This window comes from Hyaena hyaena, unplaced genomic scaffold (assembly GCF_003009895.1).
Source record: "Hyaena hyaena isolate Hyena2069 unplaced genomic scaffold, ASM300989v1 scaffold_0, whole genome shotgun sequence".
NCBI lineage: Eukaryota > Metazoa > Chordata > Mammalia > Carnivora > Hyaenidae > Hyaena > Hyaena hyaena.
Window position 1 is genome coordinate 6210588 of NW_024080632.1, and position 16807 is coordinate 6227394.

The 16807-nt window shown below is 44.5% G+C and overlaps 1 protein-coding gene across 3 annotated transcripts in view; it reads right to left on the reverse strand.

Annotated features, from left to right (window-relative positions):
* Nucleotides 1-16807, reverse strand: part of HECTD4 (HECT domain E3 ubiquitin protein ligase 4) — a 190406-nt gene that overhangs the window by 54708 nt on the left and 118891 nt on the right. For all 3 annotated transcript variants that reach the window (XM_039229794.1, XM_039229724.1, XM_039229639.1), the window contains exons 28-41: nt 16708-16796; nt 16164-16339; nt 14020-14155; nt 13766-13907; nt 13498-13664; nt 10623-10769; nt 9837-10021; nt 7057-7210; nt 5882-6162; nt 5474-5663; nt 4426-4507; nt 2233-2435; nt 1446-1581; nt 434-616 (exon numbers count right to left, since the gene is read on the reverse strand). In XM_039229794.1, coding sequence (XP_039085725.1) covers nt 434-616; nt 1446-1581; nt 2233-2435; nt 4426-4507; nt 5474-5663; nt 5882-6162; nt 7057-7210; nt 9837-10021; nt 10623-10769; nt 13498-13664; nt 13766-13907; nt 14020-14155; nt 16164-16339; nt 16708-16796 — 2271 coding nt within the window. The remainder of the gene's footprint in view (nt 1-433; nt 617-1445; nt 1582-2232; nt 2436-4425; nt 4508-5473; nt 5664-5881; nt 6163-7056; nt 7211-9836; nt 10022-10622; nt 10770-13497; nt 13665-13765; nt 13908-14019; nt 14156-16163; nt 16340-16707; nt 16797-16807) is intronic.

The window sequence follows — 16807 nt, forward strand, 5'->3', positions numbered from 1 at the left end:
GATCAGTTCCAATGGTGTATGTAACTCTCTCATGCGACAGGTGGGGAGGAGCAAATTCATAGCTGTTGTTGGTGGCACTGCAGGAATGCAGGAATTACTGCATGTTTATTACAACGCAGATACCATGCAAAATAAGAGGTCCTAAAACCTATGTCAAGGTGATCTCAATATGAGAGAATCTCAAACTCCCAACTCAAATACTAGTGACACCATGGGACATGAGTATTATAGTTAACCTTATATAGTACTATACTGGTATTTACATAATCTGCAGCACAGTGTGGATTAGAAGTCATGAGTTTCTCAGATTCCTTGTTTAGCTCTAAGGATCTCTGTCCAACTGGGTGGACGATACCACCTCACAGGTGATCAGTTTATCAATGGCTGCAGTGACTTGGGGACAACAGTGATTTGGGAAATGCTGGCTGGTTACCTGAACCTCAGACCCTATCTTGATGGTCTCTTTGAAGCCTCCGAGGGCACACAGTGCGGCGACAGCCTGGCGGGCGATTCTCTGAAGTTTGGCGAGTTTCCTGCCACTACTGCTGCCATTTTCCAGAATGCTCTCTGCATATTTTCCCAACTGTGGAATGTACATCAGCGCACGAGACAGAACCTGCATTGAAAAAGCAGCCGTGTGGTAGGAGTTCAAGCTTTGGTCATTTTTGACATTGAGAGTAACGAAGTGTAACAGTGCCTGGCTCCCATGTCCCGAAGGGGCTTTGGTTATGGGAGGGATGATATAACTATGAGGTATGACGGCCACTGACTGATACCTTGCCACATTTTCCTTATGGAATTAGGGCTGCAAACACAACCTCAGAATATGGACACACACTGTGTTAACAGAGCTAAACCAAAATCTTACATGAAGGAAAACCATCACAGCACACTGCCTACATCTCAACACCTCATTTCTTTAGGGATGTGCTATAAGGTACACACTTGAAAAATGACAGTGGGAAAATAGGAATTGATTACAGAGCCCTAGTTTTTAGGAAACTAGACTCCTGTTTGTAGTGATGAATTACTGATAGACCTGTCCGGGAGTATAAATCACAGAGGCCTCCTCAGGATTTAGTAAATACTCTTAGCAAATCCAATAAACTGAGGCTGCGTGATTTCCTAATGTCACTGCCAATCAAACACAAGCAAGGAGAAACAAGAAGTTCCATTCTTTCCCTGAGAATAGTTTGGTTTTCTGCAAAATCAGAACTGGCAGTGAGAGGGGACATAGATTAACATAGGTGAAACCACTAAACCAAAGGAAATATGTGGTGGGGGGGGGGAGGGAAGAAGAGCAGGGGACAGCTAAAAGTCTATATGGCCAATTTGGGAAATCTCTCTGTACTAGACTATGACCCTTGCTGGGCAAGATTCAAATGCTAAAACAGAACACAAACTTCCCGCTCGTGTCTTCAGCTAAGCAGGGACACTGTGCTAACCTTTTCCGCTGTTGTGGTCCATATCTGAGCAGCGTTTGACTCGGGCGCCATCAGCAAGCTGTGAAGCAAGGCAATCACCTCTGCGGCCATGCTGTTCGCCACGTGCCCACTGATGAAGGGCCGCACGGGGTCAGTCCTGCAGGCGTCAGGAGAGGAAGGGTCAGTGCCCAGCGACGGTTAAGATTGCAGATGGGTGGCTTTGAGAGTTATGATCAGATGGAAAAATTTTCTAATCATACAAAAAAAAGTGGATTCATTGAGAAAAAGAGAAGCTAAATTACCCCAGGAAAAAAAAATCACTTCACTCATATGCCTTCTGGTAACTGAAGAATCCTCTGAAATAACAGACCTCAACCTTGAACCGCATAAACCATCGGGATTGAGGGGAGACACCTAATTCCGGGCTTGCAAGAAGAGAACGCCTTACAGACTTGCTGCAGGCAGCACTCATTCCTTCTCTCTACTCCTTACAAGTTTATGTGTACACTTGGGCTGGTGGGAAGTATCGTTTGGAAGAAACAAAGGCAGTAAGACCGGAGTTTACTAATGCTCAGAAAAGCCGTAGTTGGTGTTCCTGGTAGTGAACTTTCTCAGAAATACAACCCTCTGGCTACAGCTGCCCACTGGGCCAGCAGCGCTGCCCCATTCACCCGCCACAACCTCAGCTGGGTATTTTAAGCCTCAGTCCTCATTTCTGGCAGGTCAAGGGGATGATAGAAAATAAAAGGCCAAAGACCAAGTCCATTGCAAAGCAGATCTGAGAAAAGCATGGCCAGGGAAAGACTACCTCGCGAGCTCCGAGTTCCTCTCTCTGCAAATGGAGGTCTGGGCAGTTTTCTTTTTGTCGCCTGTGGACAGTCCGCTCACAGTCTCTGGGTTGACGGACTCTACAGGTGGCCCAACGCTGACGATGAGGCCAGACTGTGCCCATTTGGTTGCTTTCCGAAGAGCGGCTGCGGCCTCTTCTGTAATCACTTCACAGCAGCCGCCCTGGAGGGAGGTTTCAGACAGTCATCACACTCAGCTTCCTTACCTGCGAAAGCCTGCCTCCCAGTTACCAAGGCAACCCAGGCTCATTTCTAAAATTTCACATGTTAAAGCACTATGTGGAGAAAGTTAACTTCCCCATAAACATCCCATGTCCTCAACCCAGTCACACAAGTGTTAGTCCTCTAGGTTTGTTTCCATGCAAATTTTTGTTAAATGTTTATCCATTTTTGAGAGAGAGAGAGAGAGACAGAACATGAGTGGGGACGAGACAGAGAGAGAGGGAGACACAATATGAAGCAGGATCCAGGCCCTGAGCTGTCTGCACAGAGCCTGACGCGGGGCTCGAACCCACAAACCGTGAGTTCGTGACCTGAGCCGAAGTCGGACACTTAACTGACTGAGCCACCCAGGTGCCCCTGTTTCCATGCAACTTCCAGCATAACATAATCATGGATCCCACTTCACACAGTTTTTCTCTTTATATCAGTTATCAAAAATGTGTTTTGATATCAGTACCCACAGATCTACCCAGCTCTTTTTAGAGTTGTATGGTATTTCATTGTACACATAAGTTAAATTTTTTTTTTTTTTTTTTTTTATTTCTAGGAGAGAGAGAGAGAGACAGCGCGAGCGAGAAAGGGTCAGAGAGAGAGGGAGACACAGACTCTGAAACAGGCTGCAGGCTCTGAGCTGGCAGTCAGCACAGAGCCCGACGCGGGGCTCGAACCCACGAACGCGAGATCATGACCTAAGCGAAAGTCGGACGCTTAACCGACTAAGCCACCCAGGCGCCCCTATAAGTTAAATTTTTAAATTAAAAAAAGTGAGGTATAATTGACACAACAATTTCCTTAATCAATTCCACATTCAGGGATATACAGATTCTACTTTGCTTTTCTTATCAATAGAACGGTGAAGGGCATGGTGGTGTCTAGTTACCTGAGGTGGCCTATTTACCCTCATCTTGACCACAATGGCTATTATCGATCTTTCTTAACTTTGTCTGACAGATGAAAAATGATATATTACTTTTTTTATTTATTATTTAATTTGTAAATGTGGGCATAGTTTTCTATTTTTTATGAGCTACATGTCTTTATTTCTTCTTACATATTATTATTCTTAACCTTCCACGTGTTATCACTTTTAAGGTATTATTAGGCTGCAAAACTTTTTAATTTTTTACTTTTAGAGTGAGAGAGAGGACGTGTGCAAGCGGGTGAGAGGGGCAAAGGAAGAGACAGAATTGTAAGCAGGCTCCACGCTCAGCGCAGAGCCCAGTGCAGGGCTCAATCCCACAATCGTGGTATCGTGACCCGAGCCCAAATCAAGAGTGAGACGATCAACCAACTAAGCCACCCAGGTGTCCTACAGTTTTAGGCTGCAAAACTTTTTTTTTAATGTTTATTTATTTTTGACAGAGAGAGAGAGAGAGACACAAGTGTGAGTAGAGGAGGGGCAGAGAGAGAGGAGATAACAGAACTGGAAGTAGGCTCCAGGCTCTGAACTGTCAGCACAGAGTCCGATGCAGGGCTCGAACGCACAGACCATGAGATCATGACCTGAGCTGAAGTTGGACACTTAGCCAATGGAGCCACCCAGGTGCCCACAGGTTGCAAAGCTTTCTTAACAGAACTAAGAAAAAACTGTGGGGGGGAGGGGGGGATGGGCATGGAGGAGGACACTTGTGGGGATGAGCACTGAGTGTTATGTGGAAACTAATTTGACAATAAACTATTTGTAAAAAAAAAAAAAAAAAAAAGAACTAAGAAAAAACTTCTAGGTCAAAACCAAAAGTTCTCTTTTACAGTTTAACATTAATGATGAATTGATTCTAACTAGCTCTCTTGAAAACAGCTTCCACTAAGGCACGAACTTCAATTTCTCTCTGCCCCCTTGTGGTAACTTGAATTTACAAAAAACGTCTCCTGAAAACCTGAAGCACGCCCTGCCTGGTCAGGGCAAATAAATGTTTCCATATCGGGGTTACCTTGGTCATGTCTCGATCCATTTTCACAACTTTCTCCATGTTGGCACCAGTACCAAGTCGGAAGGGCCGTCCTTCTGAGCTACTAAAAGGGAAGGCAGAGAGAGGGAACGGTCTTACGGGCAAGGGCAAGGTGGCACTGAATGCTGTGAGGCAACCTAGTACTGATCAGAGCCAAATAAAATCGAGATTCTGAACCTATGATCCTGGGAAGGCCGGGGAGGCACTTGGTAAGTGACCTAAACCCCAAGGTGAGGGGACTTTAACCGGAGCATGGATGGGATGCCCTGGTGTGAATGACTGGATCTTTCTCAAATCTGGCCCTCCAAAAACTCCTTCCCCAAATTTGCACTGTGAAGGTTTGCAATGCCCAAGAACGCTTCTTGGGGATTCCGACATCTAGCATGGACCTGCCTAACCCTGCTTATTAGTTCATACAACACCCCATGAGCGCCGCCAGTTGCCGTATTTGAAGGAAGCAGTCTTCCACCTGAGAATACACACGTGTCCTCACTTCCCTCGTGTGCTGTGGCAGCCCTTCCTGTCGTCCTGGCTCCCACAACAGGGCCCCAGAGGTTTGTAATCTTTGGACAGTAAGTATATTTATACTTTCCTGTTGAGCAACCATACCATTCACACTTCAATCAATTAAAAGTTTTAAAACGTTTCATTTCTCCACCTCGCAGTCTATGGTATCCTTAAACTGACCAATGGCTGAAAGATGCCAATCACTAAAACCAGACTGCATTGTTCCTTCTCAAAGCCCAAATTACACCGTAGACTCCCACTGAGCACAAACACCACACTCTCAACAGGGCTTTTGCTCTCTGCTGGGTTTGAAGAATCAGTACTGAGTCACAGATAACAGCTTGCGCTCTGCGGTCAGAGGCCTGCGTCTGTGATTCAGCTCTGCCTCGGTTTTTCCACTGTAACAACAGGGATGACAGGAATAACAGTTGCTTCTTAGGGTTGTCATGAGGGCGGAGAGAGGTGATCTACGTAAGGGGCCTACTGAGTCTGAGGACGTGTGGCTATTACAATCATCAGTCACCTTAGCAGCGGCTGGAGAACCTCGTGGGACGACTGGTCTTCCCGCTTGTGGATAAAGATCGACAGTTTGCCATCCACTGCTTCACTCTCTTCTCCGGGATCTTTATCTCCTTTTAAGGAATTCTTGGGACTGGTTTTCGTCAATGTAGTGTCAGGTTCAGAAGCAGTTGGAGAGAGAACTGTCTGACATCCTTGAAAAGCAAACAGAAAAACTGCCACGTTATTTGTGCAGCTCCCCGGCACAGGGCAAGCTTGGATTTTGGAGTCTCCCTTCCTCCCTGTGCCTTCTCCTCCTCCTCCAGCACAGGAGGCACAGTGGCAGCGATGGGTAATGGACGGTGGAAAGCGCATCTGGCTGGCCCTGGGAAGTGGGTGCCATCGCACCCTGCTCAGACCAGGAGCCGCTCACCTGGGACCACGTAATCTGCCAGCTTTGCTAAGAGCAGGGAGGCGATCTTGGACGCTGGGTCGCTGGGATCTTCCTGCTCGCTGTTTAGGGAGGGAACAGAGTAGCTCCACGGTGGCAGCTCCACGTTTCCACAGTCTTCTACGCTCATCAGCGGGAGCGCCGCCCGGCACAGCTGAAGAATGATAAGCACCAGCTTTGGAGATGGGCGCTGGTCAAGCAGCAAGGACAGGAGTTTGGACACACAGGCTGGCTGGCTCAGGATGGCTTTACCTATGTGACTCCTGGAAAGAGGGAAGAAAAGGCACATGACACTGGGCATGTCGGTCTGTAGAAGTTCAGAAGTGAAAGTTCCCTAAATGAGGATGAACGGGTTCATGAGGAAGATACGGATTCGGCACTGTTTTTAGAAAGCCAATCTGAGGTTTTCTGTAAATATCTCATGAAAGCTCACAAGTGACCACTCAATAATACTTAAAAAGATTTTTGAGCAGTTGCTGTTCCCCGATGTTTACTTTGCGATGCTAGCGTTCAGCATGATTCACAGAGCACCACAACTTTGAAACCCAAATTAGGAGACTTTCCGTTGAGCCCTTCGTTCCTTTTTAAGGAGTGCTTCAAGACCAAGGATAGCACATAGTGTTGTACAGACCTCAACAGTCTGGCATCTGCCCCGGCTGAACCTATGACATCTCACTAAGAAGAAAACCAAGTTCAGCAGAAGCCAAAGAACAGGAGCCTCGTGCTGACAAGCTGCTGTGGGCCTCGCCGCTCACCCGAGATGGGATCGAATCCCCCAGATTGTCTTCTTGTTGAAGACACGGCAGGAGAACGTGAGTCAATTACAAGTCTTGAGTATTCTCCGTCTTGCTATAATGAGGGTGAAGATTTTGGGGTTCCTTAATGCAACTGCATCGACTTGAAAGGCTAGCAGCTGTTGCCAGCAAAACATTAAAGCAAATGATATCATTTTATAATGTAGAAACTCACCTAAATTATCCTCACACTTTGGAACTACTATTTTGCAATGCTTTTCTTCGTCTATTGTTCTTGAAGCAGGAGCAGGTCAGAATGGCCTCATAATTTAAGAGGTTTGAAAGACCACCACCACCCAGAGGAGCCCCAATCATTCAAGAGGAAAGCCACGTCCTCCCCCAGCTCTGCTGGGCCTTCCCTACCGTGAGAGATCATTGAGAAGACTCAGGACATCCTGGAGGGCATCATTCCCAGCGGCCTGGTTGCCACAGCACTCGGTCGCTCGGGCAAGATGGTTGGTGAGAAGGCTGGACACCTGACGGGCCAGCCCTGAGTGCACGGCCTCGGTGGAGCCGCCTATGGAGTTAAAAAGGAAAAAAAAAAAAAAAAAAGGAAAAGAAAAAAGAAAAGGCGAGGTGAGAACCCAAGGAAGCCACGGTGAGCCTGCAGGCGTGGTGAATCCTCCCTCTCAGCCTCACTGCATTAAAGCCCTCCTCCAGCCCCATCTGTTCTCTAATCTACTCAGTATTCCATTAGCTACCCAAATAGTGTCTCTGCATTAGATAACATCTGCATGCAAAAAAGGTAATGATTCAATGTTGGGAAAAGACATTATTTTTAATGAAAACTGAATATAATTCACATAAAACCAAGGAACATGATTTGATTAATAGGGAAGAATCACCATTTTCTTATTGTGATGCAACCCTGTTGATTTTTAATTAAAAATTTTTAGAATTTACTCATTAAAAAAATTTTTTTTAACGTTTTTTTATTTCTGACAGAGAGAGAGAGACCAGGGGAGGGTCAGAGACAGAGGGAGATACAGAATCTGAAGCAGGCTCCAGGGTCTGAGCTGTCAGCACAGAGCCCGACGCGGGGCTCAAACCCACGAACTGTGAGATCATGACCTGAGCTGAAGCCGGACACTCAACCGACTGAGCCACCCAGGCACCCCAGCATTTATTCATTTTTGAGAGACAGAGTATGAGTGGAGGAGGGACACATAAAGAAGGAGACACAGAATCTGAAGCAGGCCCAAGCTCTGAGCTATCAGCACGGAGCCTGATGCGGGGTTCAAACCCATGAACCGTGAGATCATGACCTGAGCCGACGTCGGATGCTTAACCAACTGAGCCACCCAGGCACCCCTAATTTTTTTTTTTAAGTAGACTCCACACCCACCATGGGGCTTGAACTCATGACCCTGATATCAAGACGTGAGCTGAGATCAAGAGTCAGACACTTAACTGACTGAGCCCTCCTGGTGCCCTGAAAACCTGTCATTTTTTAAAACTCCCACCCTACCTCTCCTCGAACACAATTAAAGACCTTTCGGGATCTTCCCATTTTTACTGTAGTTCCAGAGGCCCCTCCCCTCACACCAAGCAGCTCTTATATAAAGCCATACAAATTAGTTAGTTGTCATTTCCTGAACTTCCTGTGCTGTCTTGGATCTCTGTGCCTACACACACAGTTTATTTCTACATGGAAACATTCTTTATCCTGTAAGAATAACTCACGTGTCACCTCCTTGGGGACGTTTTGTCTGCTCTCTAGCACAGCTGGCCTGTAGGAACCTCTGTGCTCCCACGGCACTTCATATATGCCTAAATTACGGCACTGATCACACTGAAACCATTCGTTCATTGGTCTATTTCTCCCACCACACCCTATTTCTTAAGAGGAAGAGCAATGCCTTGTTCATCTTATGCCTGGCTCTCGACAATAAAATGCACAGTGAAAAAATAAACAGATAAGTAAACAAGTTATATACGCAGGCCTGGGATATGATGGGATATTCAACTTTACTTTTTCTACTGGATTAGTAAAAACATAATTTGGAAATGGCACTTGAAAATGTAACTAAACCATTTCATAAAAATATTTATTTGGAGACTGTTAGCAGTATTGACAAAAAGGAAAAGAAAGATTATCTTCTCAATTTCCTGGCTTATGTACTCATTCAGGTGGTTACCTTTCCCCACTCCCTAGCCACAGCCTTACCGAGGTATAATTGACAAATACAACTTGTAGACAACTTAGATAGTACAATGTGTTTTTAAAAGGTGTACATGGTTTTGTTTTTTTCTATTTTGAATTTTTTTTATGTGTATTTTATTTTTGAGACAGAGAGATACAAAGCTTGAGCGGGAGAGGGGCAGAGAGAGAAGGAATCACAGAATCCAAAGCAGGGTCCAGGCTCTGAGCTGTCAGCACAGAGCCCGACACAGGGTCGAACCCACGGACTCCAAGATCATGACCTGAGCCGAAGTCAGCCGCCCAACTGACTGAGCCACGCAGGCGCCCCGATGTGCATGGTTTTGTGTGCGTGTGTGTGTAGAACTTATTCACCTTATAACTGGAAGTTTGACCCTCTGACCTACGTCTTCCCATATCCCTCTCCTCCTAAAATTCCTAGTAACCACCATTCTACTCCTGGTTTTGAAGAGCTTGGCTTTTTTTTTTACTTAAAAAAATTTTTTTAATGTTTATTATTTTTGAGACAGAGCCACAAGCAGGGAAAGTGTAGAGAGAGGGAGATACCGACTCTGAAGCAGGCTCCAGGCTCTGAGCTATCAGCACAGAGCCCGACATGGGGCTTGAACTCACAAGAATGTGAGATCCTGACCTGAGCCGAAGACAGATGCTTAACCAACTGAGCCACCCAGGCACCCCACAGGAGTTTGGCTTTTTTAGATTCCACAAAGAAGTGTGATCATTCAGTACTTGTCTTCCTGTGTCTGGCTTATTTCACTTAGCACAATGCCCTCTAGGCTAGGATATTATTTAATGTCAGTGAGGCCATAAATTTTCAGAGAACCATGTTGATGAAGAGGCTTTCATGAAATCATTAATTGATTAAACTCATCTGATTATGTAATTTAATATAGGCTTTCTTTCCCCCAGCCAGCACAAATAATTAAATAAACACATCAACAGAAGAAACCAATGAACTCTAAAATGGAATCCCACTTCTTACCTTCTTCTTTTTCCCATTCAACACAGCGGTTGGCAAGCACCTGGAAAGCTGCCCAGGCCATGGTGGCTACCTTCTGCTTCTTGGTTTGTTTCTCACTGGAGCTGGACTCTGTCTGGCTGCTCAGGCTACACAGTCGATCCATGAGCTGCACAAGGCCACTGCGTACCAGGCACTTCTCTTCACTCCTGGGCCATGCGGGAAGGGTTATGTGAAATAAACATAACTGACCAGCCCTCTGGAAACTCTCACTTAAGATCTAGGTTATCAAAGGAGCATAAAACATGCCAACATAGTTCTTTACCACCACGTACAACCGAACACAGAAATACTTCTTTACAGTGAGGATTTCCTTCATAAATAAGAAACTCAAGTTCTGGTTTGTTCATATAGAACAGCCAAGTAAAAATAGGAGGTTGCTATAATAGAAAAAAAAATTATATATTTTATCATGAGGGGATTCATAAGGGTACTGAGAAAATAAATGTGCATTTGCAAAAAAATTTTTGCTAAATATATTAAATAATTTCCTAGAGACCTTTTACTTCTCGTCAAACCTCTACTTTTTGACTATGTAATATAATCCCTATTGGCTGCTTTTGATCATGTAGGAATTCAATAATACGGAATTTACATAGTAACATTAGCTGTCTGTCAGGAAATAAGCTCATTTAATCACAGTAATGGTGTCACTGAATAACCGAAGTGAAAAAAAATTTGAAATAGTTTTATTTAAGCAACTACACTGCAATGTAATTTACCCACAATAAAAAGCATTGCCTTGCTTACCTGGTATAAGGTATGGTACACAAGAGTCCGATGCTATTTGCACATGCGATGGGGTAACGGGCACACAGAGACACGACAGAGGTCATGGTCTCGCCAAAGGCTTCCTGGACCTGCTCGACCATCCCACCACAGGTTAGTTCTTCAATTCTATGAAACAGAACCAGAGTGCAAGCTTCTTGAGCCATGGCAAGTGACCATGAACATAACAGCAGGAGCATTCTCCTGAGAAATCCAAAAGTGTCTAAATGAATCCAGAACTGAAGGGATCTTGGAGATCACCAGTGTTTCCCAGATTCTGCAGGACCACGAAGACTACTGGGCAGCATTACTTAAGTTGTCTCAAAGACAATGCCCATATTCTAGAAAAGACTGGGGAATCCCAGCCTAAGTCATGTCAAGAAGGACTTCCTGCTATAGGACTACTCAGAGCCTTACACGGTTAAGGTCCACAATAATTCAAGAGCAAGAGAATGGTACCCAACATTTCCGAAACATATTTAATAGTGAAACCATTTGAAACCTGTCTGCAGTATCCCATGCAGCACTGAATTCTGTAAATGCAATTGTACTAATGAGAAAATCGAGGCCTAAATAGATTAGCTGAATGTCCTTTTCAAGTTCACACTGTGATTATTAGCAAAGTATGAGAATCCAATTGATTCTAAGACTTCCTCAGTGTAAAAACACAACCTGGGGGAGATTCTACAACAATCAATCTGGAACTATCCAGATTCATCCACAAAGATATGCCATAGAATATTGTTTATGATAGAAAAAAATAAATAAAACCTAAGGTTGAAAAATAGGGATTGAGCCTTCATAAAGGTTCAGGAACACGATGCAGTGGCTACACAGCCACTAGAAACATTACAGGAGGGATCTATGGTCAGAATAAAGACAGAACAAATACACTAGAATGTTAACGGGTTTTATCTTAAGATGCTGGATTTATAGGTGATTTTACTTTACACTTTGGGATTTTCTGCATTTTTTTCAAACATTTGACCTATGACATTAACAACTGAAGGGAAAAAGGAATAATGCTGACAGGGTAGTGGAGAAGTTATTCTGGAAGTAAGCTGGGGTGGCCAGTGCAACTCACTGTGCCTTCTGGCTCCCCTCTGGTTGGGTGAGCCCAGGACTAGGCTGGCCAACGAGCCAGAGCTCTGACAAGGGGACTGACGGCTTCCGAGACGGTGGCTGCCTCCTCTACCAGGCTCTCTGGGATTATCATGGGCTGGGGTGCACCTGGCTGGGCGTACGCAAGACCTGAAGTTTTGTTTTGTAAACATGGAGATTTGGGTGGGTTTGGTTCCAAAGAATAACTTGGCCTCTCCTCATCGACAAAGAAATTTCTCAAGATATTTATGTGAGCTCTTGCTAGCTAATACGTTTTCCTCCAGCCACTTCCCTCTGCTTATTGGCCAGAATTCTACAAAGAGCTGTCAGGAGACACAAGAAGTCCCAAGCATCTACTCTAGGACCTATGGACAAATGCCTTTTCTAGTCCTCTCTGAAGATCTTTGAAGCCCAGTAGGGAACACTATGATAAAACTCCTCACAAATAAGTTACAAAATCTTCTAAGTTCGTATCTACAGCTAGATTTTTAGAAATATATCCAGTAAAGGGGTGTCTGGGTGGCTCAGATCATGATCTCGAGGTTCATGAGGTCGAGCCTCCATTGGGCTCTGTGCTGACAGCTCATAGCCTGGAGCCTGCTTTGAATTCTGTGTCTCTCTCTCTGCCCCTCCCCCACTGGTGCACACACTTGCTCTCTAAAACATAAACATTAAAAAAAATTTTTTAAAGAAATTGATCCAGTAAAAATAGGCACAAATGTACACAATAATTAGGTGTAAGGATGTTGACTATGTCACTGCTATTAATGCAAAAATAAAACAAAGCAGGAAAAAATGAAGGAGAGTAAGAGAAAATGAACCACGTGTCCACCGAGTTAAATAAGACATAGTTATCCATACACAGAGGTCCACGAAGTTCTTAAAAACTATACAGCAGGGCGTCTGGGTGGCTCAGTCAGTTAAGCATCCAACTCTGGATTTTAGCTCATATCATGCATGATCTCACAGTTTGTGGGATCGAGCCGAGCCCCATGTCGGATTCTGCACAGACAGTGCAGAGCCTGTTTGGGATTCTCTTTCTCTCTCTTTCTGCCCTTCCCCATGCATGCAGGTGCGTGCGCTCTCTCTCTCAAAACAAACTTTAAAAAGAAACTATGAAGTTGGGGCACTTGGGTGGCTCAGTTGGTTAGCCTCCAACTTTGGCTCAGGTCATGATTTTATGGCTTGTGAGTTCAAGCCCCATATCGGGCTCTTTGCGGATAGCTCAGAGCCTGGAGCCTGCTTTGGATTCTGTACCTACCTCTCTTTCTGCCCCTCCCCCACTCACGTTCGTTCTCTCTCTCAATCTCTTTCAAAAATAAATATTAAAAAATTTTTTAAATTATAAAGCAGATCTTTAAGTAATGACATGAAAGGAGATATATCCAAGATACATGAGCAAAACAATTCTCATGCCAGTGTTATATTGCAGTATAATATAATCTAAATTAAGGGGGAAAAAATCATACACGTAAATATTTCTGTGTACAAGGAGAAAGAGCCATTTGTGTGTGTGCAGTTGATACAAGCTCTTAGTGAACAGGATAGAATTCAGAAGAAGGGGGACAGAGAGACTTCTACTGTTTCATATGCTGAAGTTGTTAAAAAATTATGAAACACTTTTATAAAAATAAAAATATTGTTTTGGGGAAAACATTAGCAAATACCCTGTCTACAATATGGCCTCACGAATAGTCTTTGAAATGCCTCTTGCACACCCTAGACAGGATGGAATCAACTAATAGAAACAACTAACCTGGGTCCTCCCTGAAGGACCATAGTCACTGGACCCACGAGGTGCGTCACACCCCCAACGCGCACGGCCGCTGTCAGCAATTCCCGCATGTGCACCAGGGCCTGCTTGCGAGTGTTGCCCCTCCGCCACCTCGTCTGTGCCGCCAAAAGAAAGCTGCTGCTGGACACCTGAAACGCAGGAGAAGGAAGTCCACCTGACTCTGGCTGACTGTCACAAGTCCCCATGCCATTAGGTGCGATTCCTTTGTGGTCAGCAAAATGGAACATACAGCTTGGTCAGGGTTGGTGCCGATGAAAGCAAAGAGCTGCCCCAGCAGGACACTGTAGGTGGGCTTGTCCCTGCTGTCCTCGATGGCCAGTGACTGCAGGAGTGTGAAGGAGCTGCTGCGGTGGCTGGTCACGTGGCGCCGCCTATGGGAAAGCGAAACAGCGCTAGATCACAAAACCAGAAACTCAGGGAGTGTGTTTTGATGGATATAGTAGGCTGCATGTGGGAATCCAACCTTGGCCATTAGTCATTTACCTCTGATTTGCTCGAGTAAATTCCAAATCTTCATTACCAATCATTTCCAGGTCAGAAGGAGCCGACATGCTGCGAAGAAAAACCGGCTGCCGCACAGCGTGAGATATCACCTTTGTTTCTGAAGCTGATTTACAAGCTGGAACAGAAAGCAATAAAAATGTTGGCACACCTGCTATCCGATTTGTAAGGACAGCAACAACAGCGACGCTAGCAGTCTAAGAAAGATACTCTGCTTTCTAGGAGACTTCAGAGTTCTCCAGGAGTTTCCAGTACAGCCAGCAGAGCACACTGGTGACTTTTAGGCCCATTCTTTAAAATCTAGATATTAGCGGGGAGCCCTGGGTGGTTCAGTCGTTTGAGTGTCTAGCTTTGCCTCAGGTCCTGATCTCCTGGTTTGTGAGTTCGGGCCCCACATTAGGCTCTTTGCTGACAGCTCGGAGCCTGGAGCCTGCTTGGGATTCTGTCTTCCTTGCTCTCTGCCCCTCTCCCACTCATCCTCTGTCTGTCTCTCAGAAATGAACATAAAAAAAATAAAACCTAGGTATTAGGGTTAAAAATTATTTTAGTGTGAAAAACTAGAATCTTTTTTTTTTTTTATTAAACTGGGTTTCAAAAAGAGGCTGAAAGATTAATTTAATTTCATAAACTCTCAATGTTCACCTTCATATAAGCATTCTATAAGCCAGAGAGGACACAGATAGTAATTTCTAGAAAAAACTTAATTGAAATAAATTCAAATCCTTTTTTCCCCCCCAGAGACAGCCTTTGTTCCTCCTTTAATCCTAGATTTATTCAGCTGATTTACTGATATTTGGTGGTACCGTGACTTTGATCATAGTTGGTGTGAGTCAATATCACACTTGAGCTAGAATCTGACCGGCTCTTCCTAGAAGATATACTCCTTAACTCTATCCAGGAAACTAGTTGTATTATACAAGAATATTTAATGGAAGATGACAACACTACATATAAAGATCACCTAAGGAAAAAAAAAAAGTCAAGGTTATTTTGAATCAGTCTTAAGAATGGGTAGGGGCACCTGGGTGGCTCAGAGTTGGTTACGTGTCTGACTTCAGCTCAGGTCATGACCTCATGGTTCATGAGTTCAAGCCCCACCTGGGCTCTGTGCTGATAGTCCAGTCCTACTGCAGATTCTGTCTCCCTCTCTCTCTGCCCTTCTCTCTCTAAAAAATAAGTTTTTGAAGATGTTATTGCTCAGCAAACTGCTGGTTCATGATCTCGACGGAGTGAGCCTCTTAGAAAGCACTGTCAGCCTTACTGAGTGGTTGTCTTTTTATAGGACCTTTAATTAACTACAGCTCAACGTGACCTGGGGCATGGTCAGCAGACCATCTTGGTACATGTTCATACTGTACACTCGGGCACACTTCCCTGGGTATTCTCAGCGAAGAGTACCCTTTCACTAGGGGGTCTGAAACCTGAGTCACCCTGACTTCTCTCCCATGTGAGGGGAGCCCTGGACAATCCGCTGGGATGAAAACAAGTTTGCTTGCTTGGCATGGCCCATCACGTTAGATAACACAGAGTCTCATCTTTATTCCTCCAAGGTAAGAATTAACACTTGTCATTGTGGGGTGGATCCAATGTTAGGGATCAGACTTAAGGAAGAAGACTCATTGATTTTCCTGAGAAATGTCCTTTCGGGCTAACAATTAAAATGTGACTAGGAAAAATAGAGTGAAACCAATTCTAACAACGTTAGAAGTTTCCACCTAATTACTAAAGGTACAGCACAAACTCGGCTTTAAGAGGAAAATATGATGCATTACAAGATTCATAATGTTGACTAATTATGCACATAACTGTGAAAACGACAAGCCAAAAACTAAAAGTAAGGAACACTAGATTATAAAAATACATGTCACTGGGCTCCCAAGATGCTCCCAAGAAACACTGAATAAGGCAGGTGAGGAGGCACACCTGATGCTCAGGTGGACTCACAAATCCCCACATGAATTCCACGAAAAAGTAAAGGGTAGGATAAAAAAAAATGTTGAAATTTCTTTTTCTCCTTCCTACAAGAACGCAAGAGTGATTTCTCTTTAAGTAGCTGACGTGTAGTTTTGTTTTGTGCTTTAACAAACGGGCTAGTGCAGAGAGCCCGCGCAGGGCTGGCTTTGTACCCGGTGTTTCCGCAGGGGTCCCCGAGATGCTTCTCGTGAGGCCGGACTGGGCCGCGATGGTGACATGCAACAGCAGCTCGGCTCGGTTCATCAAACTCTTCACTAATGTCTTCGTTTTAGCCAGTGGGTGTGAGGGCTTCTGAATAAGAGAATTCACTTCCTGCAGGAACTTCTCCCTAGAAAGAAAGGCTGATGTGCATTTAGTCGTTCTCAGCTTCACCAAAACCCAAGTTTCTTAATTAAAAGGATACGAGAAGATAGGGGGAAACCAGCAAATGAAAGCTGATAAACAGAGCTTCCCTTCCCCCATTCCCTGAGAGAAGCAGCACCATCAGCACACCAGTTCCCTTTGCACAGTCCCAGATGCTCCTATGCTAACTTCTGAAGGCTAAACTCAAAATTTCCATGTTTACAAACTGAGTTCCAACTCCAATATTTAGTGAATGCACAAGATTTTTTTTTTTAAAGATCTAAGAGACTACGTTGTCACAGTTTAAGCATCATGATAGTAAATCAGCTTTATGTAGTTATTAACACCACTAACCTCAGTGATAGGACCATGTTTTCAAGATCATTTCCATCAAAGGAGACTTCCTTCATTGAACACAAAAGTTCTAGTTCTTTCATTTTGTTCTAAAGAAGGA